At 42.7% G+C, this 25,925-nt stretch overlaps 1 protein-coding gene across 1 annotated transcript in view; it reads left to right on the top strand.

Moving 5' to 3' along the window:
- The window catches only part of LOC126213189 (ankyrin repeat domain-containing protein 65-like), an 85,068-nt gene extending 62,651 nt beyond the window's left edge, over positions 1-22,417 (top strand). Inside the window, exons 2-3 of the mRNA XM_049940815.1 lie at positions 10,767-11,256; positions 21,112-22,417. Of these exons, the coding sequence (XP_049796772.1) occupies positions 10,769-11,256; positions 21,112-22,285 (1,662 nt within the window). The 5' untranslated portion in view covers positions 10,767-10,768 and the 3' untranslated portion in view covers positions 22,286-22,417. The remainder of the gene's footprint in view (positions 1-10,766; positions 11,257-21,111) is intronic.
- Positions 22,418-25,925: the final 3,508 nt, after the last annotated feature.

Genomic DNA, 25,925 nt, shown 5'->3' on the forward strand with positions numbered 1-25,925 from the left:
CCTTTGTATCATTGTACTTCAAATATCTTTAAAAAATAAATGATTTAAGTACAAAATTAATCACTCAAATACATGTCCTGTAGCGCTGAATGTGCGTCTTGCTGTAAGATAATCTCTGTGAAAGTCTCGTAGTTATCGTCCTCTGTAAGCAAAGTTCTGCTGAAGCCACTGTACTTACCTCATGATACACCAAATTTCAAGTAAACCAAAATGTTGCATTAAAATCTCATTAGTAGTACTGGTAAATGTTCTAAGTATGTGAGCCTTATAGTCATTACGTAATCGTGCAACTAACAAGCAAGAATGTACGAATAACAGCATTGTGTCGTCTGTTCACTATAACAATGCATTCGTAATTTCTGTTTAAATAAGTTGTCTTGGTTCTTGACTGGATATTTAACTTCAAACATTGTTGCATGTTAACAGATTCTAAGTCTGACTAAGCATACTAGTAATGTAAAGTGAAAAATTTTTAGCAAAGACTAAGTTAAATAGCAGATTATCTTTCAATAAACGGTTTTGCATGAGAAACGTGGTGCAATCCTTTACTCTTACTAGTACTCAGAGTTTCAACTTGAACGGAATTATCATGCGGTATACGTCGGTGAGGAGTGCTAAAATTTTTCTCAAGGTTAGCGTCTATGTTATTTTTCTCTGAGCCAGCCGGCGCACGCGGCTGCCTGCGGTGCGAGTCATTGTCTGTTCCTTTGTTGGCGCGCATCGTTATTGGGATTTGGAGGTCTAACTTCTACAAATTCATCTTGCCCAGAGGGCCCAGCCTGGTTTAAATCCCGCCAGTTCTGATGAAATTCAGGTCTGTCGTTATGATTATATCGTCTGTCGTCATGTCGGTAGTTCCTGTAGTTTCTTGTCAGTCGGTCATGTGGTGGAGAATTTCTCCCGGAATCGTAACTGCGCGCTGAACTGTTGCGTCTGAAGTTATTCTGTCTCCCTTGATAATAATTGTTTTTGATCCCATATTGCCTGTTTCTCTGATTGTCTCTGTGATAGTCATTACCGCGGAGAGGTGATCTTTCTCTGTAACTAGTATTACTCTGCAAGTGGTTGTCATATGGGTGGTGTCTGTTTTGGTCACGATTTGCGTTGTAAGAATAGACTTGTCGTGTCCAGTTATTGTTTCTGTCATGACGAAATTGTGACGGATGTGACCTGTAGTGATTGTTTTCCTGTTTTCGCATCCCGCGACTGTCTGTGTCAATTTCTAATTCTTGTAAGAGTCCCTGGAAAGCTTCAATGTCGTCTTTGCAACGTCCTGCCAAAATAATATGTCGTAAATGTTCAGGTAGTTTGATTAAGTAAATGCGGATGAGTTCTGAGGGGCTGTATGGGTTTGAAAGATACTGACTCTTATGCAACATGTCTTCAAAATAGTTGACAAGACTGGAAAATTCAGATTGTTCAAAGTGTTTCATCATCATGATGCTATGTTTTACTCGGTCTTGTGTAGCTCGAGACCAATATGCTGAGAGGAAGGCATGGTAAAATTCTCCTTCACTGTGACAGTCGTGAATGACCGATCGCATTCTTACAGCTGGTTCATTCTCTAAGCAGCCACACATAAATTCTAATCTGTGATCTAACGACCAGTTGGGAGGAAAACAATGAGAGAATTGATGGAGCCATGCTTGTGGATGAATGTCATTTCCAGAATTCTTAAATGTTTTGAATTTACGTGTAGTAATGAACAGCTTATAGTCAAAGTCATCATGTCGGCGAGTCGCATATCGGTCATTGTTACGTCGTTTCGGCGGTTCCATTTCAAAATTCGGTGCACCTTGCTAATTTCTTTCATAATTTCCGAAATGCGCTGTGTTATTATTTTGTGGCTGTTCCGTATTTCTATGTCCCTCTTCCCGTATTGGGGCGCGAGTGTCCTCTGAAATACGTAATTCTTGTATTACCTGTGTCAGCTGATCTTGTACTTCCCGGATTTCTCTTTGGTGTTGCGTATTAATTTGATTCTGATTTTGTTTGAATTTCCTAATTTGTTCGCACTGTTCTGTGTCATTAAAGACTACCGGTTTTGTGTCATTCAGATTATCATCTACCTTCGTAGATAAATTATTTAGCTGATCCGAAAGTTCAACTACTTTCTCTGATAATGAACTAATTTCCTCCATGTGTCTTTCTGAACCAATTTTCAGAGTATCTACTGTGTCCTTTAAGTTTTCCTGAGTTTTTGCAAGTTGTGAAACCGAATCGGTAGATGCAACTGAGTCAATTTTAGCTTGCAAGTTCTCATAATTTTCATGAACAATAATTTGCAGTTCTTTTATGGCTGCTTCGTGATTCTGTAATGCATTTTCATGCAGTGAAAAAATAGGTTGAAAATGCTCACTAATTTGTGTTTTTACGTCGTTACAGACTTTTTGACATTTCGATTCGATTTTATGTAACTCAGTAGTCAAATTTCACGTGTTTGTTCAAGTGTGGTGTGAAGATTTTGTTCTATTGCGTCTAACTGTTGCTGTGTTTGTCTCTGGTGTTGTTCCATTGTGTCTAACTTTTGAAGATTTTGTTCCATTGTGTCTAACTTTTGTAGCTTTTGCTGTGTTTGACTCTGATTTTGTTCCATTGTGTCTAACTTTTGAAGCCTTTGTCCCATTTGTCTCAGATTTTGTTCCATTTGTTGCATTAATTGCAATAATAATGTATTAGTGTCTGGAATCTGTTTCTCTATGCTTTTTGGCAGTGCATTTTCACCGGAAACATTCACATTTTGACAAGCAGAAAATGTGTCTTGACTCATTTGAGAAAACGGTGAGGACCCAAAATCTAAGTCTACAGTATTTGTAATATTGTGTTCTGTCATTTCGGATTCCTGAGGCGAGCTGTTGCCGACTGATCGATCGATAATGCTTCCGTGTTCACTAATTGTTTCACTGTCTACACCATTGTTTGCAGCCCGCTCCATTTCCCTATGCACAATTACCAAATTACTACTTTGAACATTAGTTAATTCATTACTCGGTGGCGATAACACACTGCTTTCGTTATCAGTCATTTCTCAGTTTACTTTGGAGCCTAGTATTACGTTTTTCACACGCCATTATTGTCACAATATTTCACACGATAACACAGAAAAGCACAATTTGAAGAGCAAAATAAGAGAACACATTAACATAAGACTGAAAATAATATCTAATTAATTGCAGCTGCGGAATACTTGGTGCAAATCTACATGCATGCCACAACTGTTTTACTGTACAACAATGAAAGACTGCAACTACAAAGGAGATTTTCTCTACAATTACGCGCTAGCAATAAACAAAAGCTATACTAATTACACAAACTACAAGAAAAAATCAGAAGATTCCAGTGAGGTATCCTCGGCTAAGGGTCGACATATGAAACGTCCCCTTTGAAAAATTATACAGGACTGTGCTTAACCTCACACACAATATTTTTAGCGCAACGCAATCTGACTTTCAAAAATCCCTACAAAAGAATGGCCCTGACTAACATTAACCTATACCTTTCACAAATCACTTACCTCACCAAAAATCTTCGTTACTCGAACTACTGCAAAACAGCGAGCGCCACTACTGCCAGCTAAATAAAAGATTCAAACTATGGAAGGCACTAACTACTGATAGGCATAGTTAGGAAATGAAAGTTTTTAGTAGAGAACAAACAATGTATTTACCTTAATAGTCATAATTGACATCCAGTCTTACAAATTTCAAAACTCCGCCATCTCTCTCCCCACATCCACCACTGCTGGAGGCTCACCTCCAACTGCGCAACGCTACGCGCTGTTCACATCCAGCTGCCGCTGCCCAACACTACAATGGCAGACAACAATGCAAACTAGCCACAGACTGCATTGGAGACTAAATAGTGGGGGAGTTGCGAGTGGAAGATGTTAAGGCATTTACTCAGTTCAAAACAGCATTTTCAAGTGAATATTTGTCCAAGGATAGGCGCTACACAATACGTAATTTATTAGACAATGGCGAGTATGTAAAGACTCGCCGTCGGAACTTTACTACAGATGTGAAGAAGAATTTCAAGTGAATGATGGTTCGAAAACACTGTAAGAACAAGAAGGACAAGAGACTTGTACACTCTCTTCGAATCGAAAAGAAGAAACATGACTCGAAAGGGAAGATGAAATTCTTCGTTTACTGTCGTGTGATAACAACTAGCGATGATTTTTAAAACTATAACAACATTGAAGCGCCAAAGAAATTGGTACAGGCATGCATATTCAAGTACAGAGATAATATAAACAATCAGAATACGGCGCTGCGCTCGGCAATGCCGATGTAAGACAACAGGTGTCTGGCGCAGTTGTTACATCGGTTAGTGCTGCCACAATGGCTGGTTATCAAGACTTAAGTGAGTTTGGTCGTGGTGTGATAGTCGGCGCACAAGCGATGGTACAGAGCACCTCCAAAACAGCGAAGAAGTGGGGATTTTCCCGGTGAATATGAGAAATCTGGTGAAACATCAAACCCCCCATATTGCTACAGCTGGAAAAAGATCCTGAAAGAACGGGACTAAAGACGACTGACGAGAATCGTTCAACGTGTCAGAAGTTCAACCCTTCCGCAGATTTCTACAGAATTGATTGCTGGGCCATCAACGAATGTCAGTGTGCGAACCATTCAACGGACTGATATGGGTTTTCGGAGCTGAAGGCCCACTCGTGTAGCCTTGATGATTGCAGTACGCAAAGCTTTACACCTGACCTGTGCCCATCAACACCGACATTGGACTGTTGATGACTGAAGTCATGTTAGCTGGTCGGACTACTCTCGTTTCCAATTTATGGAGCAGATTAACGTGTACGAGTATGGAGATAACCTCATGAACCCATGGACCCTGGATGTCAGTAGAGGACTGTTCGAGCTGGTGGAGGCTCTGTAATCGTGTTTGGCGTGTGCAGCTGGAGTGATACAGGACTCCTGATACTAGATAACAATCTGGCAAGTGCCACATACCCAAGCATTCTGTCTGATATCTTGCATCCATTATTGACCATTGTGCCTTCTGGCAGACTTGGGCAATTCCAGCAGGACAATGCGACACCCCACACGTCCAGTATAGCTACAGAGTGGCTTCAGAATCACTCTTCTCAGTTTAAACACTTCCGCTGGCCACCAAACTCCCCAGATATGAACATTATTGAGCGTATCTGGGAAGCCTTGCAACGTTCTGTTCAGGAGAGATGTCCACTCCGTCATACTCCTACACATTTACGGTTAGCCTCGCAGAATTCACGATGTCTATTCCGTCCAGCACTACTTCAGACATTAGTCGTGGCACTTCTGCGGGGGGGGGGGGGGGGGGGGCGCTACACGATGTTAGGTGGGGGTACCACTTTCTTTGGCTCTCCAGTCTATATAGGAATATATTGATGTTTTCGTTAGCATCTGTATTTAAAGTTACATCACTGCGCTGTTTTACGTGTGAATGTTGAGCTGTGCGAATTTTGTGTTAGAATGACTGTGCCACATCTTTTCTTTTCGTTTTCGGGCTGTGTACACCAGCAATGCTAAGGCATTGTTGCGTCATACCGTGCAAGGAGGTGGCGGCTTCCGAGAGGCGAGATCGACAGGAAAGTTCTCGAGCTCTTTGTGGAGCTCGGCACTGTCTTGAGTCGTTCAGCACACAGCGGCGATCCACCTGACTGCACCGCGCAAACCGGCTGCGTCTTCCCCCACTCCTCCGCCCCCCCTCCCTACCTCTACCCACCCTCACAGCAGGCGGCCTGGTGGGCGTTTCTCATATCCTGTGACGCAGCAGCAACGTGAATCTTCAAGTGCGTGCCACATGTTTATAGTGCCAGTTCGGATTAAAAAACACAGCGCAATGACACAGTGTGATAAAAAGGTACAATGTAAAACGTGTTTTTTTTGGTCTCTCTAATGACAGGATGCTATGTATTCATGTAACTGGATCTGTGACTGCATGCCAGTTATCTACAGTTACGCCCTTCTCTTTTCCTTTTTTTCCATCTCCTGCCTTGTTAATTATTAACTTCAATCTATTTAATTTGAAATGTATTGATTTTTTTGTGCATACAGGGTGTTACAAAAAGGTACGGCCAAACTTTCAGGAAACATTCCTCACACACAAAGAAAGAAAATATGTTATGTGGACATGTGTCTGGGAACGCTTTCCATGTTAGAGCTCATTTTATTACTTCTCTTCAAATCACATTAATCATGGAATGGAAACACACAGCAACATAATGTACCAGCGCGACTTCAAACACTTTGTTGCAGGAAATGTTCAAAATGTCCTCCGTTAGCGAGGATACATGCATCCATCCTCCGTGGCATGGAATCCCTGATGCGCTGATGCAGCCCTGGAGAACGGCGTATTGTATCACAGCCGTCCACAATGCGAGCACGAAGAGTCTCTGCATTTGGTACCGGGGTTGCGTAGACAAGAGCTTTCAAATGCCCTCGTAAATGAAAGTCAAGAGGGTTGAGGTCAGGAGAGCGTGGAGGCCACGGAATTGGTCCGCCTCTACCAATCCATCGGTCACCGAATCTGTTGTTGAGAAGCGTACGAACACTTCGACTGAAATGTGCAGGAGCTTGATGCTAGTACTGTAGAGCAATGAGTCGCATGTCAACACAAGCACCGAATTCAACATTACCTTCCTTCAATTGGGTGAACTGGCGGTGAATCGATGAAGTACAGTACATACTGACGAAACTAAAATGAGTTCTAACATGGAAATTAAGCGTTTCCGGACACATGTCCACATAACATCTTTTCTTTATTTTTGTGTGAGGAATGTTTCCTGAAAGTTTGGCCGTACCTTTTTGTAACACCCTGTATATTCATTTCCTTACCTATACCATCACTTTCGTTATGTTACCATATTCGCATAACATGGGATCACAGGTGTCAAGATTTATTCCAGCTGAGATAAAGTTTGGTAATGTTTATGGAGTTTCCTTTAAAAATAATAAACAAAATAGAGTGAGATGTCCTAATAGGTTCTTCTGAGACAAAACTTTTAGTTCCTGTTAGTTAAGATGTTATTAGTCAACATGCATATGTTACTCATATGATAACTACTTGTCTAACATACAATGAAATGCCAAAGAAACTGGCACATCTGCCTAATATCGTGTAGGACCCTCGTGAGCATGCAGAAGTTCTGCAACATGGTATGGCACGGACTTGACTAATGTCTTAAGTACTGCTGGAGGGAATTGACACCATAAATCCTCAGGGCAGACCATAACTCCATAATAGTACTAGGGGGCCGAGATCTCTTCTGAACAGCATGTTGCAAGGTATCCCAGATGTGCTCAATAATGTTCATGTCTGAGAAGTCTGGTGGCCAGCAGAGGTGCTTAAATTCAGAAGGCTGCTCCGGCCGCGAATCTGTAGCAATTCTGGACATGTAGGGTGTCGCAATGTGCTGCTGGAATTGCCCAAGTCCGCCGGAATGCAGAATGGACATGAGTGGATGCAGGTTATCAGATAGAGCAGTTACATATGCGTCACCTGTCAGAGTTGTATCTAGATGTATCAGGGGTCCCATATCATTCCAACTGCACACATCCCACACCATTACAGAGCCTCCACCAACTTCAACCTTCTCCTGATGACTTGCAGGGTCCATGGTTCACGAGGTTGTCTCCATATTCCTACACATCCATCCACTCGATACAATTTGGAAACATGTTGCCTCTTCAGACGAGGCTCGCTACAGTCATCAACATTCCAATGTCAGTGATGACAGGCTCAGGTGAGGCATAAAGTTTTGTGTCGTGCAGTCATCAAGGGTACATGACTGGACCTTCAGCTCTGAAATCTCACATCAATGATGTCTCATTGAATGGTTGGCCCCCCAACACTTGTTGATGGCCCAGCATTGAAATCTGCAGCAATTTAAGGAAGGGTTGCACTTCTGTCATGCTGAATGAGTCTCTTCAGTTGGCATTGGTTCCATTGCTCCAGGATCTTTTTCTGGCTGCAGCAATGTCAGACATTGATTTTCATGGTGAAATGGTCAAACAGGAAAATCCTCACTTCATCACTACCTCAGAGATACTGTAGCCCATCACTCATGTGATGACTATAACACCACGTTCAAACTTACTTAAATCTTGATAGCCCTCCATTGTAGCAGCAGTAATCGATCTAACAACTGTGCCAGACACTTGTTGTTTTAATGAAAACATAGAGATAAAAGGTATGCACTACAGATGTGCTGTTCACTGTCTGACATTTAATGTTGTTGGTCAAAGACACATATGGTGAATACTTTTTTTCCTTTCTTCCTGTAGAAACATTTTCATGGTCATAATATAAAGAATTAGTGGGTAATGTGACAGTCACTACAACTTTAAATATATTGTTGTGTGACTATACCAGTCATGTATGAGTAGTTCAAAGTTTGTGCTGTTTTGTCCTATCTACTGGGGCCCTTCTTGAGTGATTAATTTCTCACTGAAGCTTTGTCGCCATAAATTTCCATGTAAAATTTAGTTTGTAGGATACATCTATATGTGAGAGGCCTATACCGTCACATAGAGATATCTGCTATTATTTATAAAATTTGAGAGTCAGTTTATTGAATTACTTAATTGGAGTCTCTATGTTGTGGGTACCTCTGATTTTGCCTACATAGTATTTTAAACTAACAGCTGTCCAGTGACAATGTCTTGAAATAAAGTCTGATTAATCTTGCTGGGTGCAAACGCTTAGGAACATTTTGTTGGCTGCAGTCAGCAGGTATAGCTGTGCCCTGTGAACCATGCAGTTCGGTTGAGAATGTGAGTGGACAGGCACTATTTGGTTGAAGCTGATAATCTGTTATGATTATTTGTGGCGCACTATGTCATTTGCTGGTCTGAGAGTGAAATGATCGGTATCGTATACTGGCATGCCGAATCTTTGTAGTATGCACAATTAATCAAGTGTTTGCTATCAGTCATGCATTCAACAATAAATCATGCTGTCCATGTTTTCCCTACAAACATTGTTTTTCATTGTATCCATTATTATCTTCTTCCCAAAGTTATCAGTTATGGGACCATAGCTGTCTCTTAACCAATGGCAGTGATATGTAGAAATATGGGTTGTCATAATATAGCATGCACTAGCAGTCTTGTTATAAGCTTATGTCATAAATGAAACAGCTCCCTTTTGTCTAAACCCACTGACAGATTCCAGAACTTTGATTCCCACTGACAGATGCGTGACACTTTCCTAGTGGACTCACATAAAACAATTATTACTACAATACATTCATCGATGTAAAGATTGCATCCAGTGAGACCATGCCTAGTAAAGGAGTGTGTTGCTCAAAACAGTGTGCTTCGTTTGTCCTCCTACGACCTCTGGACTGATTTGCTCAGCCTATAGTACAGGGATCAACAGGGAAATGTGGTCTCCAAAGAATATAGTGAAGGGAGACTCTCCACACCCATACTAGCATAGTGACCACCAGGAAAAAATTCTACTGTCACCTCTGCACTGGTTAATTATTCAAATTGAGGAAATAAGAGGATGCAAGACTGTGATGTTGTATGTGTCTCTGGGTAAGGTTCCCTATTATTAAAGGTCCCTCTGGAGATGGTAGTGGACAGAAACACATGAAGAAATAGTAGATTAAAGGAAGAGGGGAAAATGCCCTGGCAGGTGTTACGGGTAAAAAAACCTCCATGACAGTCAGGACAAGTAGTGGTGGAGTGGTTTGCTGGATGTGAGAGATCATTCCAGTGAGGACATGTTAGTGGTGGGTACCATGAAGCTTGATACCAGCGTCACTGCCATCACTTTGTCAACACTATGTCAGTTCAAATTAATACGGCAGCTGAATGTGCTGTTGTGAAGGCCCCCCACCGCTCTGTACTGCCGCAGACCATCAGTGATGTAGCAGAGGCCTTATTTAAGCAGGGGTTCCTTCTTTCGTGATGGCCTCTCTGGGCTGCATCACGAGCTGTGCTCATCCTCCTTCCCTGCTGGCAGCTGAGTGGTGTTTCAACCTCCCTGCAAGATGGCACCTTGGGCGACTCTTCAGTGAGCCAGATCATGTCCGTCTCTCTGTGCTGCTTTTGTATGAAGGTGACCAGCCTTAGTGCCACTCACACAGGGGCAGCTGTAGCAGCTGGAATCTTCATCAGTGTGAGTGGGCAGGTGATGAAGGTGAAGTCAGAGGCAGCTCCTCCTGCTTGGTGATAACCTCCCTTCTGTTAATGAGGCAGTGGCTTGAGCCTTTTTCCGTTTCTGCACCGAGCCTATGGATTTGAGCCACATGCAGCTGATGGCAGGCCTCCTCTGACTCAGCCGGTAAGACAGCTGGGAAAGCAGTCCAGTGCAGGCATTGTTTCCTACCTCTACACCAGTGCTTGTCTCCTCTCTCCAAAGGTTGGAAACGTGTGTGAGATATAAGCATGTAGCAACCTGTGCTCCTCTGGGTTGAATGTTAAGCTCCACACTAGTCGATCTCATCAAACAACTGCTTCCTGCATTATGGCAATATTGCTGCTGATCATGCCTCACAAGTCATTGGTACTTCAAAGATGCGACTTGCAACTCTGTGGTTAAGTGCCAGTGATCTGACACTAAAACACAACGGTGTCTGCATCCTTAGCTGCAGACTGAGGCTGTGGAAAAGTTAAGATCGTCAAAGGAACATTTACTAAATACTAATATCGACTTTCATACCGACATTTTTCTGTACTTTGCATTGCACCAACAGTTTCATTGAGATAAGTCGTAGGTGTGAATCAACACATTTTCTTTTATTTTTTTATTTTTGGCAGGTATGGACAGCAAGATAACCTCCGGCTCCTGGCGCTGCAGGGACCAGGGCATGAATCCCTCAACAGACAGCAACATAACTTCCACCTCCTGGCGCCACAGGGACCATGGCACGACTCCCTCTGCGGACAGTAAGATAACTTCTGGCTCCTGGCGCTACAGGGACCATGGCATGGCTCCCTCCGCAGACAGCAACCCAACATCTGGCTCCTGGCGCCGCAGGGACCATGGCATAACTCCATCCACAGACAGCAAGATATCCTCTGGGTCGTGGCACCACAGGGACCACGGCACGACTTCCTCTGCAGGCGGCAACATAACCTCCGGTTCTTGGCGCCACAGGGGCCGAGGCACGACACCCTCCACAAACAGCAACATAACCTTTGGCTCTTGGCGCCACAAGGACCACGACAGGACTCCCTCCGCAGCAGCGCCATCCGTGGCATTTCGCCGAACTACCCCATATGATGACGCCACCATCTCCAGCATCCAGTGAGTTTACTACAGAGATTTTCTAGATCCGTAGCATGACACGCACCATTACAGGACATTCCACTGGGTTGCTCAGTGTGGGTGCTCATCCTCATAGCGAGGCATCAGTGCCAGTCCCAGTGATGCCACAACTACAACAGGAGATCACACCCCACCTCTGTAGGTTATGTATTTGCCTGCTTCAACAACATATTTACAACACCAAGTTCCCCACTTCTTTACATCCAAAAACCAGGTAAGCTCGCCAGGGCACATACGAATGTCCAAAACGTGAGAATTCAGACAGTCCCACACTCAGGAAATTAATACTGGAGGCAGACCCGAGAATCCCACTGTACCATTCTGGAGGTAGATGCGAGTATTTGTCCATCAAACAGACCACTGCCATGTTCTGTCACTCAATAAAACATTGCAGAGATGTTTGCAATTGAGTCCAGGACACTGGTGCAAAGTTTGGTTATCAGGAACTTTCACTACTATCTCTTCTCACTTTTTTTTTTTTTTTTTTGAGTCATCAGTCTTATGACTGGTTTGATATGGCCCACCCCCTTTGCCAATCTCTTCTTCTCAGAGTAGCACTTGTAACCTACATCACCAATTACTTGCTTGATGTATTCCATTCTCTGTTTTCCTCTACAGTTTTGCTCTCTACAACTCCCTTCAATACCATGGAAGTAATTCCCTGATGCCTTAACAGATATCCTATCATCCTGTCCCTTCTCTTTGTCATTGTTTTTCACATGTTTCCTTCCTCTCTGATTCGGCGTGCACCCTCATTAGTCCACCTAATTTTCAACATTCATTTGTAGCACCACATCTCAAATGCTTCGTTTCTCTTCTGTTCCGGTTTTCCCACATTCCATGTTTCACTACTATACAATTCTGTGTTCCAAACGTACATTCTCAGAAATTTCTTTCTCAAATTAAGGCCTATGTTTGATACTAGTAGCCTTCTCTTGGCCAGGAATGCCCTTTTGGCCAGTGTTAGTCTGCTTTCGATGTCCTTCTTGCTCTGTCCATCATTGGTTATTTTGTTACCTATGTGGTAGAAATTTTAACTTCATCCGCTTTGTGACCGTCAATTCTGATGTCAAGTTTCTCGCTGTTCCTATTTATGCTACTTCTCATTACTTTCGTCTTTCATCGATTTACTCTCAATTGTCCATTCCATCCAAAAGATCATGTAATTCTTCTTCACTTTCACTCTGGAGTTAGACAGCAATATGCTTTGTCGTTTTTATTGAGGTGTCGTGATGAAAATCATGTCCCAGCATTTGCCAAGGTTGAGCACCATATTAATTGTCCTGCTGCCAGTCGCATCAAGCAACGTGCTGGCTTGGCTCTTGTTCGTGAAAGGATTCGTTTTACTCGTCGACGTTTGGATTCTGTTTCCAAAGAATTGTTTAGTTTTCATTTAATGATTGCATCGTAATTGTTTGATTTCACTTGGGATTGGTTGGACGGTGCCTCATGGACTCAAGCTGACTGGCAATACAATTCCGTTACTGCCCGGCATTTGGCAAAGTTTGAACGTTTTCAACGCGTGGAGATTGACTTTATATCTCGACGTTCTCACAGAGAAATCTTTTGACGACTCTACCTTGCTTGGGAAGGGTTTAAATCTTGCACCCACTCCGAAGAGTTTGCAGGTAGTTGATTTTATTAGTTCAATTGAACAGGCAGTTTGCAAACTACCTCCTGACGCTGCAGAGGGGGTTAGGAGGGAGGCATGCCGTGTGTTGACTAAGGCTCGTCCACCCAAGAGTAATGTAACAGCAGCAGAGAGGGCTGATTTACGCCCTCTCAAAGTTGATCCTGATATTGTTATTTTACCTGCGGACAAGGGCAATGCCACCATTGGTTTAAATAAGCAGGATTATGTACAAAAGATGCAACGTTTATTATCTGATTCAGCGTGTTGCAGAATCGATGCTGACCCCACAAAAAGTCTTGAGAGAAAGGCCAACAGCCTCCTGAAGAGAAGTGGTTTGTCGCAGGACAATATCAACAGTCTTAACACCTATAGTGCTGTTCCCCCTAGGTTATATGGCCTTCCGAAGGTTCACAAGGAAGGGGTTCCTTTCCGTCCTATAGTGAGTAATATCGGCGCTCCGACATATCGTGTAGCCAAGCATCTTGCTCCTCTGTTGAGTCCACAAGTAGGTCGGTGTGAACATCGTATCAGGAACTCAGCTGATTTTTTACGTCGTTTGGAGGGACTGCGGTTGAATGATATTTTAGTGAGTTTTGATGTGGTCTCCCTCTCTTCACTCGTGTTCCTCTGTCTGATTCGTTGCGGTTAACTGAGGCTAGGGTTTTGGTGCTGAATTAACTAATCTCTTTCGGCATGTGTTGACATCCACTTACTTTTTATCCAATGACCAGTATTACGAGCAGACAGATGGAGTTGCGATGGGTAGTCCGTTGTCTCCTGTTATCGCAAATTTGTTTATGGAAGACTTCGAGGAAGGTGCATTGGAGTCGGCGCCTTTGAAACCCGCCTGTTCCTTTAGATATGTTAACGATACTTTTGTTGTTTGGCCTCGTGGCAGGGAGAATTTGAATGCCTTTCTAGAACATCTGAACTCGATCCACCCGAACATTCGTTTTACGATGGAGGTGGAAGAGGATGGTTGCCTTCCCTTTCTTGACATGTTGGTTAGGAGGAAGGATGATGGATCATTGGGGCATGCAGTCTACAGGAACGTACTCACACCGACTTGTACTTACAGGCTAATAGTTGTCACCATCCGGCTCAGTGTGAAGTGGTACTTCGTACCTTGGTACACAGGGCACATGTCGTTTCTAACGCTGAGACTTTTCCAGCCCAGCTGTGCCATCTTGAAGTTACATTTTGTCAAAATGGTTATAGAGATAGATTGAACGTGCGTTGCGCTATCGACCAACTGTACATCGAGTGATTGATGATAATTCTGAGTCGACAGCTAAGTCTACTGCGTTTTTGCCTTACGTAGGAAACACTTCCAACAAGATCGGTCGAATTTTACGGAAATACGATGTGAAATGTGTTTTTCGACCTCCATCTAAAATTAGAGAGTCCTGTTAAGGATGATCTTGGACTGCGTAAGGCGGGTGTATATCGCATTCCCTGTAGCTGCGGTATGGCATATATTGGTCAAACTATCAGGACCGTGGGGGACCGATGTACTGAGCATAAACGGCACACACGATCACAGCAGCCAAGTAGATCTGCTACTGCCGAACATTGCTTGGATACTGGTCACCCCATGTTATACAATAACACCGAGATATTGGCATGCACGTCCAGCTATTGGGACGGTGTTATTAGGGAGGCAGTTGAGATTAAATTAGCGAGCAACTTCGTTAACAGGGATGCAGGTTTCTGTTTAAACTCTGCTTGGAATCCGGCTCTCTCCCTTGTCAAGAAACAGAGGGACAGAGTCAATGCTACCTCACCTGCGAATTCATAGTCTCACTATCGATAGCTCTGATAGCATCTTTGGTGGCACTAGTGTTCAGTGTGTGTGTTATCTTTGCTGCATCAGTCCGAGAACCGAGGTTTTAAATTTGCATGTAGGCCGCCTGTCCGTTGCAGTTTGCCTTGCAAATGGCAGGGTGTTCTCCCGCCGAAATATCGGCGGTCGCTGGAAGTATTACCCGACTGAATTCCCGGAAGTTATTTGAAAATTCCGAATTCTGTAAGACACTCAATAGCATTAAAAAAGGTACTTTATACAGTCTGGTTGCGTCGTATAATGGATATGATAACAGTCTCTCACACAGGAGACTGTGGGTTCGAATATCATCAGGTACACAACTTTTTTTCTATTTTTAAATCTTAATCGTAATTACTTTGAGCGTTATTTTTACTCCATTAATTGCTTAAAATGTAATTTTAGTTAGTGGATAACATAACAGCCTCACACACACAGCAGATTGTGGGTTAGACTCTCGTTAGGTGTTCTTTCCCAGTCGGAATTTTCGTGTACATAAATTTAATTTTATTTATCTGTTATAATATTCAATTATTTGAAAATTCCGATCTATCAGTTAAAAAAAGGTGACATGACATAATCCATTTATATCTGTGAAATGTTGTGAAAAATGTATTTTGTTAGCAGAAGTGGAATTTTTTTCGTGGTAACCACCATACAAACATGTAAAACATAAACTAAATACCTATTACACTATGGACAAAATAACACAGATGAAAATTTAAATGAATGACGGGTTTACAAGGAAAAAGAAATTCAAGCAAAATGAGAAATAGATATAAGGAATGCAATAACGTGGACGAAAAAACAAGGTGATAAAACAAAAAAAAGTTTGAATTATAACCTAAATACCTACTGCACTGTGGACAAAATACCAGAGATGAAAATTTAAATGAATGACGGGTTTACAAACAAACAAAATTGAAGCAAAATGAGAAATATATATAATTAATGCAATATGTGGACGAAAAAACAGAGTGGTAAAACACAAGAAATTAAATCGAAATTAATACGTAAAATAAAAACACTGGAGCAAAGATTTCAAGTGGTGAAAGAATGATAGTAAGAAAAATGATAGCAAATCAAGAAGTTGGTATAATGATAAAAATTATGTGACAAAGGAATAAAATTAAAAAATTACATTTACATCAATTAATTGAGTAAAAATGATAAAAGTCGTTTTGATAAAGATTTAAAAACAGAAGAAGTTACTGCACCTGACAAAATTCGAACACAGGACCTCCTCGTGTGAAGTTGTTATCCTACCTATTACAGCACACAACCAGACTAACACTGTGGGTTGGACTCTCGTTAGTTGTTCTTTCCTAGTCGGAATTTTCGTGTACATAAATTTAATTTTATTTATCTGTTATACATTCAATTATTTGAAAATTCCGATCTATCAGTTAAAAAAAGGTGATATGACATAATCCATTTATATCTGTGCAATGTTGTAAAAAAATATTTTTGTTAGCAGAAGTGGAATTTTTTTCATGGTAACCACCATACAAACATGTAAAACATAAACTATATACCTATTACACTGTGGACAAAATAACACAGACGAAAATTTAAACGAAAGATGGGTTTACAAGCAAAAAGAAATTCAAGCAAAATGAGAAATAGATACAAGGAATGCAATAATGTGGACGAAAAAACAAGTTGATAAAACAAAAAAAGTTTGAATTATGACCTAAATACCTACTGCACTGTGGACAAAATACCATAGATAAAAATTTAAATGAAAGACGGGTTTACAAGCAAAACGAAGTTCAAGCAAAATGAGAAATAGATATAAAGAATGCAATAACGTGGACGAAAAAACAAGGTGATAAAACAAAAAAAAATGAATTATAACCTAAATACCTACTGCACTGTGGACAAAATACCAGAGATGAAAATTTAAATGAATGACGGGTTTACAAACAAAAAGAAATTGAAGCAAAATGAGAAATATATATATAGTTAATATAATAATGTGGACCCAAAAACAGTGATAAAACACAAGAAATTAAATCAAAATTAATACATGAAATAAAAACACAGGAACAAAGATTTCAAGTGGGGAAACAATGATAGTAAGAAAAATGAGGGCAAATCAAGAAGTTGGTATTATGATAAAAATTATGTGACAAAGGAATGAAATTAAAAAATTACATTTACATCAATTAATTGAATAAAACTGATGATCAAAGTCATTTTGATAAAGTTTTAAAAACAGAAAAAGTTACTGCACCTGAAAAAATTCGAACACAGGACCTCCTCGTGTAAAGTTGTTATCCAACCCATTGCAGCACACAACTAGACTAAATAACATAACTGTTTAAGCTTATTGAGTATAACACAAAAATCCACATTTTTTTCTTGGCAGTTACCTGGAAATGAGGGCCCACCATGGTGAATGGCTGCAATGTGTGATACCTGGGGTCTTAACTTACACCATTGTATAGATGGTTTCAAAAACTCAGTTGCATCGCTGTGGATCTCTCCGTGTGAGGCAGGCTGGTGGTCTGCAAGCAGACAGCCCACCCCTAGCGGACTACGGTGGGCTAACAGTCTGCCGCGCACGCGCCTCTACTCTCAACTCTTGCAACAGCCATCTACTTTCTATACAAGTTGTGAAGAGCCGTTCCCTTCACGTATTTCACCTCTGCTACCTGCACAATTTCAAAGAGAGTATTCGAGTTACCATTGTGAGAAGATTTCTCTATGTATCCAAACACTATAAACATATGTTTGCTTTTCCATAACTGTCTTCTAAGAGAAGTCGTAAGGTCAGTATTGCCTTGCATGTTCCTACATTTCTCCAGAATCCAAACTGATCATCCCTGAGGTCGGTTTCTACAAATTTTCTCATTCTTCTATAAAGAATTTATGTTTGTATGTTGCAGTCATGACCTATTAAAGTGATAGCTTGCTAATATTCACACATGTCAGCATCTGCTTTCTTTGGAATTGGAATTATTATATCCGCCTTAAAGTCTGAGGGTATTTCGCATCTCTCATACATCTTGCGCACCAAATACAATACTTTCATAACAGCTGGCTCGCCCAAGGCTGTCAGTAATTCTGACAGAATGTGGTCTGCTCCCTGGGCCTTATTTCGACTTATGTCTTACAGTGTTCTGTCAAATTCTTGTCGCCGTATCATATTTCCTATCACATCTCCGACCTCATCTTCAACTACTTCCTCTTACGTTTGTATAATACTGCCACCCTCATCTATGTCTTCATTGTATACACCCTCAATACACTCCTTCCACCTTTCACCTTTTTCTTCTTTCCTTAGGATTAGTTTTCCATCTGAGCTCTTGATACTCATACATCTGCTTTTCTTTTATCCAAAGATCTGCTTGATTTTCCTGTAGATGATGACCATCTTTCCCCCAATGGAACATACTTCTAAGTCCTTACTTTCGTCCTCTAGTCTTTCCTGCTTACCCATTTTGTACTTCCTGTCAATCTCATTTTTAAGCGTTGCATTCCCTTTCACACACTTCATTACTTGCAGTTGTGTACTTTCTTTTTTTGTCAATTAAATTAAATATCTTCTATATTATCTAACGCTTTCTGCTTTCTCTGCCACTCTCAACAACTTCTGGTTCTTTAAACTTATCTGGATAAGTTTTAGCTTCCTTCTATTTTGCAGTTTCATCAGTTTTAATCTACAGTTTACACCAAATAAATAGTGATCAGAGTTCACATTTGCCCCTGGAAATGTCTTACAATTTGAAATCTGGTTCTCAAGTCTCTGTTCCAGTTTTATGTAATCACTCTGAAATCTTCTGGTGTCTCTAGGTCTCTGCCATGCTTACAACATTTTTTCATCATTATTAAATCAAGTGTTAGCGATGATGAAATTGTGGTCTGGTCAAAATTCTGCCAGGCAGCTTCCTCTTTCGTTCCTTTCCCCCAGTACATATTACCTACATTGTTTCCTGGTGTCATTGTTACCAGTCCCCTCTTACATTTATGGTTTAGTCTCCCTTAATATCTGAATACTTTCTGTTATCTCATTTCTTCAACCTCTTATCATCTGCGGAGCTTGTTGGCATTTAAGCTTTACTACTGTAATGAATATGTCCTTTGTGTCTATCTTGACATCCACTATGCTGTTAATAGTAGCTTACCCACATTGCTGTTTCCTTGGTCATTATTAAAGCTACTCCTTCACTACCCATATTTAATTTTGTATTTATAACCCTGTATTCACCTGATCAAAAGCCCTGTTCCTCCTGCCACTGAATTTCACTGTTTGCCACTATATCTTTAACCAATCGATTCCCCTTTATAAATTTTTTAAATTACCTGCCCAATTTTGAAGGGAAGTTCATTCCCCGCTCTGATCCAGTTTTGTTTCTGCTGATAACTACATCCTCTCGAGTAGTCCCCAACCAGAGATTCGAATGGGGGACTATTTTACCTTTGGAGCATTTTACCCAAGAGGATGACATCGTCTCTTAAACATACAGTTCAACTCCTACGGTACAGCTATCTGTACTGCTGAAGCACGCAAACCTCCACACCAACAGGAAGGTCCATGGTTCATAGGGGGAGGTGATTCAGTGATGTAATTAGTTATAAATGCAATGGGCATGGGGTCATCAATATCAGAGCATGGCTACATGAAACTGTGTCAGATGGATTACACTTATCTTTGCAGTAGGTCGATGGTGTCTAGATATGCCATCGTGCAGGCAAAGCTGCTCAAAACAAACTGCGGATTCTGGCTGATGAAGTAGTGTTATGTTGTGGCAGACATTCGCCTGGGCTTCCTTCTGACCTATGGTAGCAACTGAAGTCATGCTGGCAGCTGTGGACTACGTGCACATTATGGCAAACTATTTGCATCCACTCTTGCTCTACATCTTCCCTGACAGTCATGCCATTTTGTAGTAGGATAACTGTCCATTTATCATGGCCAGAATGACACTTCACTAGTAGGAGGACAATGATAATAAACTGACTTTGTTGTCGTAACCGCCAAATTTTCCTGATATGAACCAAATGGGAGACATTTGGGCCACTATTGGCTGTGTGCTCTGTACTCACAGACAATTCAGTAACAGAGCACAATATTCGTATTTATCTAATTATACAGATATTTACACTGATCTGATCAGTGTTACAGAAAGAGGAGAAATGCAGATCTATGTTTTTGTACACTATGTGATCAAAAGTATTCGAAAATCCCACCAAAACATACATTTTTCATATTAGGTGCATTGTGCTGACACATACTGCCAGGTACTCCATATCAGCGACCTCAGTAGCCATTAGACATCGTGGGAGAGCAGAATGGGGCGCTCTGCGGAACTCACGGACTTCGAACGTGGTCAGGTGAATGGATGTCACTTGTGTCATACGTCTGTACGCGACATTTCCACACTCCTTAACATCCCTAGGTCCACTGTTTCCGATGTGATAGTCAAGTGGAAACGTGAAGGGACGCGTACAGCACAAAAGCGTACAGGCCGGCCTTGTCTGTTGGCTGACAGAGACTGCCGACAGTTGAAGAGAATTGTAATGTGTAAGAGGGAGACATCTATCCAGACCATCACACAGGAATTCCAGACTGCATCAGGATCCAGTGCAAGTACTATGGCAGGTGGGAGGTCAGAAAACTTAGATTTAATGGTCGAGCGGCTGCTCATAAGCCACACACCATGCTGGTAAATACCAAACGACGCCTCGCTCGGTATAAGGACCACAAACATTGGACGATTGAACGGTGGAAAACAATTGTGTGGATGGCAGGGTGTGGATATGGCGAATGCCTGGTGAACGTCATCTCCCAGCGTGTGTAGTGCCAACAGTAAAATTCGGAGGCGGTGGTGTTATGGCGTGGTCGTGTTTTCTTTGAGGGGGCTAGCACCCCTTGTTGTTTTGCATGGCACTATCACAGCACAGGCCTACATTGATGTTTTGAGCACCTTCTTGCTTCCCACTCTTGAACAGCAATTCGAGGGTGGTGATTGCATCTTTCAACACGAATGAGCACCTGTTCGTAATACACAACGTGTGGCAGTGTGGTTACACGACAATAACATCCCTGCAATGGACTGGCCTGCACAGAGTTCTGACCTGAGTCCTATAGGACGCCTTTGGGATGTTTTGGAACGCCCACTTTGTGCCAGGCCTCACCGGCTGACATCGATACCTCTCTTCAGTGCAGCACTCTGTGAAGAATGTGCTGCCATTCCCCACCTTCTAGCACCTGATTGAACGTATGCCTGCAGCAGTGGAATTTTCAGTCAGGTGTCCGGATACTTTTGATCACATAGTGTAACTACTCTCAGTTTCACTTCTAGAACGGTTTTCTTTTCTATGAGATGTTTGTGTTTTCAATACTATGTCAGAATTTCACTGTTTTGTGCAGGAGCTGGTCTGCATACGAGAAGGGCTGTGGGCTGATCGAGGCAGCTCAGAAGGGACAACTGGATCAACTACGAACACTGCTCGCAGCGGGTGCGGACCTGAGTGTGACGGACAGGCAGAAGAGGACAGCTTTGCACTGGGCAGCAGGCAGGGGTCACCTCAAGATGGTGAAATGTCTGCTGGACGGTGGGGCACAGCCGGACGCCACAGACAGGTGGAAAAACGTGGCTCTGCACTGGGCTGCGCGGGAGAGCCACGCAACGGTTGTGCAGCTTCTGCTGGCGTCCTCACCTCACCCCAATGTGAGAGGTGAGGATGGGTGGACAGCATTGCACTGGGCGGCGGAAAATGGTTGCACCAGGGTGGCCACCGTGCTGCTAGATGCAGGGGCAGACAGGGAACTCAGGGATGACGAGGGGGACACGCCTCTGCACTGCGCTGCGTGGAATGGCCACACAGCTGTGGTGCGACTGCTGACGGCGTCTGCCCCCCACCCAAATGTGAGGGGTCAGTACGGATGGACACCCCTACACTGTGCAGCAGCAAATGGCCGTGCACAGGTGGCGACTGTGCTGCTGCAGGCAGGAGCAGATGTAAAAGTGAAGGACGAGGATAAGAGGACTGCAATGCACTGGGCAGCTGGCAGGGGATATCTCAGAGTGGTGAGGTGTCTGCTAGAAGGTGGGGCACGGTTGGACGCCACGGACAAGTGGAAGACTGTACCTCTGCACTGGGCTGCGCGGAAGGGCCGCGTGGCTGTCGTGCGGCTGCTCTTGGCGTATTCACCTCACCCCAATGTGAGGGGGCAGCGCGGGTGGACGCCACTGCACTGGGCGGCAGAAAATGGTCGCTCAAAGGTGGCGGCTGTGCTGCTCGAGGCAGGGGCAGACAGTGAGCTCAGGGATAACAGAGGGTACACACCTCTGCACTGGGCTGCACGGAGGGGCAAGGTCGGTGTATTGCAGCGGCTGCTGGCGTCCTCCTCTCAGCCCAATGTAGTGGGGTGGCACGGGGCGACTCCACTGCACTGGGCAGCAGCAAAAGGCTATGCGGAGGTGGCTGCTGTGCTGCTCGAGGCAGGGGCAGACAAGTCGCTCAGGACTGACAGCGGGAAAACGCCCCTGGACCTCGCTAAATGGTGGGTTCGCCTCCAGTTGGTGGAATTGTTAAGATAAATCTGTGGTGCATGTAACTAATCTACTAATGGTGCAGGAAAGATAAATTAAAGGGAGATACACGCTAACTAATGTAAATTGCAGCACATAAAATTTGTTTTGAGAAAATTGTGTGATTACATTTCTCATACACACTTTGCAAAACTGTGTAACATTCCCAAATACATGATTAGCAAAAGAAACCTCTACAATATTTTATCATAGAAACCCGCCCCCCCCCCCTCCAGCTTACATGGTGCTTTGAATCTACATGTAGGAATGATATGGCAGAAATCTGGGTCACAGTCTTTAGTTCTTAGTGGATACTAAATACACTTCTCCATAAGCACCGACATGTGACACCAGAGGAATTGCTGAAACCACATTACTGGCTTACTATCAACGTGATGTACTGAGTACCTGTCAAACCAAAGAATGCTGGAAATTAAGAGGAAGAATGGTGTCAAGAGTCTACTCATATGCAGCAGACTTCCCAGTGCTATGTATCGTGAGGCTAGTAGCCATACAGACCCTGTTGGTATAGTCATCAGTAGTCAAAAAAGTCGCCATCTGCTCTCCAGCTACTGTCCACATTAGCTACCTGACCGGTGTGTCACAGATATCCATGTTTTGAAAATGTAAAGTTATACCACTCTGCTCAGGAACACGCAGAAACAATATTTTACCTAGATCAGTTGTGGGGCATGGTGTGTATCACACCTTCACAAAAGCCACAGCCATCCCCTCAATGATGATGTTTGCAGATGGGGTCTAGAGGCTGGGTTTCTCGATACTTCTCAATACGTCTCTATACTTCTCCATACTTGTACACTTGGACAGAGAGAGACAGGAACTCGGGTGGGAGTCTCTGGAGGAAAGGAGGCGTTCTTTTCGTGAATCGCTACTGAGGGAATTTAGAGAACCAGCATTTGAGGCTGACTGCAGTACAATTTTACTGCCGCCAACTTACATTTTGCGGAAAGACCACAAAGATAAGATAAGAGAGACTAGGGCTCGTACAGAGGCATATAGGCAGTCATTTTTCCCTCGTTCTGTTTGGGAGTGGAACAGGGAGAGAAGATGCTAGTTGTGGTATGAGGTACACTCCGCCACGCAGCGTATGGTGGATTGCGGAGTATGTATGTAGATGTAGAATCAATGCACTAAGACTTGCAATGAGGTGATATCTGCTGTTTACAATGTCCGCCAAATGCCAGATCTGCAAGGCATCAATTTAATAAGACTTTCGCTGATGGAGCCCCAGGCGACAATAAAAATTTAACCTTGCTGACAATGTTGTCTCACTGGCTTTGCCGTGCTCCTCTTACGAATATTGAGATTTACTTTCCAATAACTGGCTATTAATTTCTGTCTCCCGAGAGAGTTTTTGCACGAATAGAGGAGCTGAGGAGAACAGACACCGGAATTCCAGCCATGGAGCTGTGAAGATTATGGGGTATGACTGAATAGCATATGACTGGAAAGCTGAAAGTGACACTCACGAAATCAACACAGTCACTTTCTTTCAGAATTTCTAACTGTAAGATCTCCTTCGTCAGAAGGACAAGGGAAAAGAGTATTCGCGTTAGAGAAGATGAATTTTAAACAAATCGTGTAAGACTTGAGGACATAATTACAAAGAAAGAAGTCACATAGTAAACCCTGCTGTACTACCAACTTGTGAACATGAAGTGAAAGAAGGAGGATGTGGATTAGGAAGGAGGATGTGGATTAGGAAGGAGTTTCTGACGTCAATGAACCAGACCTTTCGTGAAGGCAGCTGTTATGCAATTGGACTTTCTGCATGATCACCGTTATTCTGAGATTATCTATGTTTTCTAACTATAGTTTAATTTCTCTTTTTTCCTCACCAGTATTTTCTATCATGTTGATCTAATACGAAAACCTGTAATAAATGTCTGAACTGCATAACGGACTGACTCAAAGATTTTCACAGTCCCTTACAAGGTAGACAGAAGTCTAGATATTAAATGAAATGTCACAAATGGACAAGTCCAATAGAACAGTTTCAAAAGCAGACAATGAACATTTAGACACTGGTACAGTGACGCCTGGTTCTTGGAGGTCAGGAGATCAGAGAAGTTTACTGGAATTACCGCGCATCCCAAGCAATGCTTCTCAGGACGTAAAAAAGATCACTAAAACATCAGCCTGATTTTTATTTCAGAAGAAAGGTAATTAGCGTGGCAAATAAATTTGCATAAGTATGCTTTCCTTTACGTTATTATATTTTACATTATAAATGAAAGTAGCCATCCGAGGGATTACAGTTTTCAGTGGTCGTCTATTCTGTATGTAGTCACATCTAATAGAATAACACTGTTGTGATAGTAGTTATTTTTAAAACCTAAGCCAATAACATACAGAAACAAGCATGTACCGTAATAGTGCTGCGACTCCCATCTGAGAGAGAGTTTTCTACGAGGAAGGTCATAGAAGTGTATCCAGACCACATACTGAATTCGGAAATTTCGTCCACTTCAGTTTTACATTTCTCCTGCGTTTTCTTCCATTCCCTGCAATTTTAAGTTTTTATGAACTTAATATTCCTGGTTATATCATCAACATTTGTTGTCAACTGCAAAGCAATTTTCCATGCTTCATCAGTTTTCACGTTTCTATCCCAGCATTCCCTGCACTTAATGTCCCACGATGCGGGAGCAGCTCTCAGCATTTCAATGAGATCTGTAATTAGCTCTTTAAAAAATCAGTTACGTGATCATGGAGCAAGGTTATCAGGTAATGTTTGAACAGAGGGCTGAAGTTAATAGAAAAACAGTCATATATATATATGCCGGCCGGAGTGGCCGTGCGGTTCTAGGCGCTTCAGTCTGGAACCGCGCGACGGCTACGGTCGCAGGTTCGCATCCTGCCTCGGGCATGGACGTGCGTGATGTCCTTAGGTTAGTTAGGTTTAAGTAGTTCTAAGTTCTAGGGGACTGATGACCAAAGATGTTAAGTCCCATAGTGCTCAGAGCCATTTGAACCATTTTGGCCGAGTGGTTCAAATTACTCTGAGCACTATGGGACTGAACATCTTAGGTCATAAGTCCCCTAGAACTTAGAACTACTTAAACCTAAATAACCTAAGGACATCACGCACACCCATGCCCGAGGCAGGATTCGAACCTGCGACTGTAGCAGCAGCGCGGTTCTGGACTGAAGCGCCTAGAACCGCGAGACCACCGCGGCCGGCTTTTGGCCGAGTGGCCGAGCGGCAATGTTTAAACAGAGTGCTGAAGTTAGTATATATATATATATATATATATATATATATATATACTAACTTCAGCACTCTATATATATATATATATATATATATATATATATATATATATATATATATATATATATATACTCCTGGAAATGGAAAAAAGAACACATTGACACCGGTGTGTCAGACCCACCATACTTGCTCCGGACACTGCGAGAGGGCTGTACAAGCAATGATCACACGCACGGCACAGCGGACACACCAGGAACCGCGGTGTTGGCCGTCGAATGGCGCTAGCTGCGCAGCATTTGTGCACCGCCGCCGTCAGTGTCAGCCAGTTTGCCGTGCCATACGGAGACCCATCGCAGTCTTTAACACTGGTAGCATGCCGCGACAGCGTGGACGTGAACCGTATGTGCAGTTGAC

The sequence above is a fragment of the Schistocerca nitens genome, chromosome 11 (assembly GCF_023898315.1).
Source record: "Schistocerca nitens isolate TAMUIC-IGC-003100 chromosome 11, iqSchNite1.1, whole genome shotgun sequence".
NCBI lineage: Eukaryota > Metazoa > Arthropoda > Insecta > Orthoptera > Acrididae > Schistocerca > Schistocerca nitens.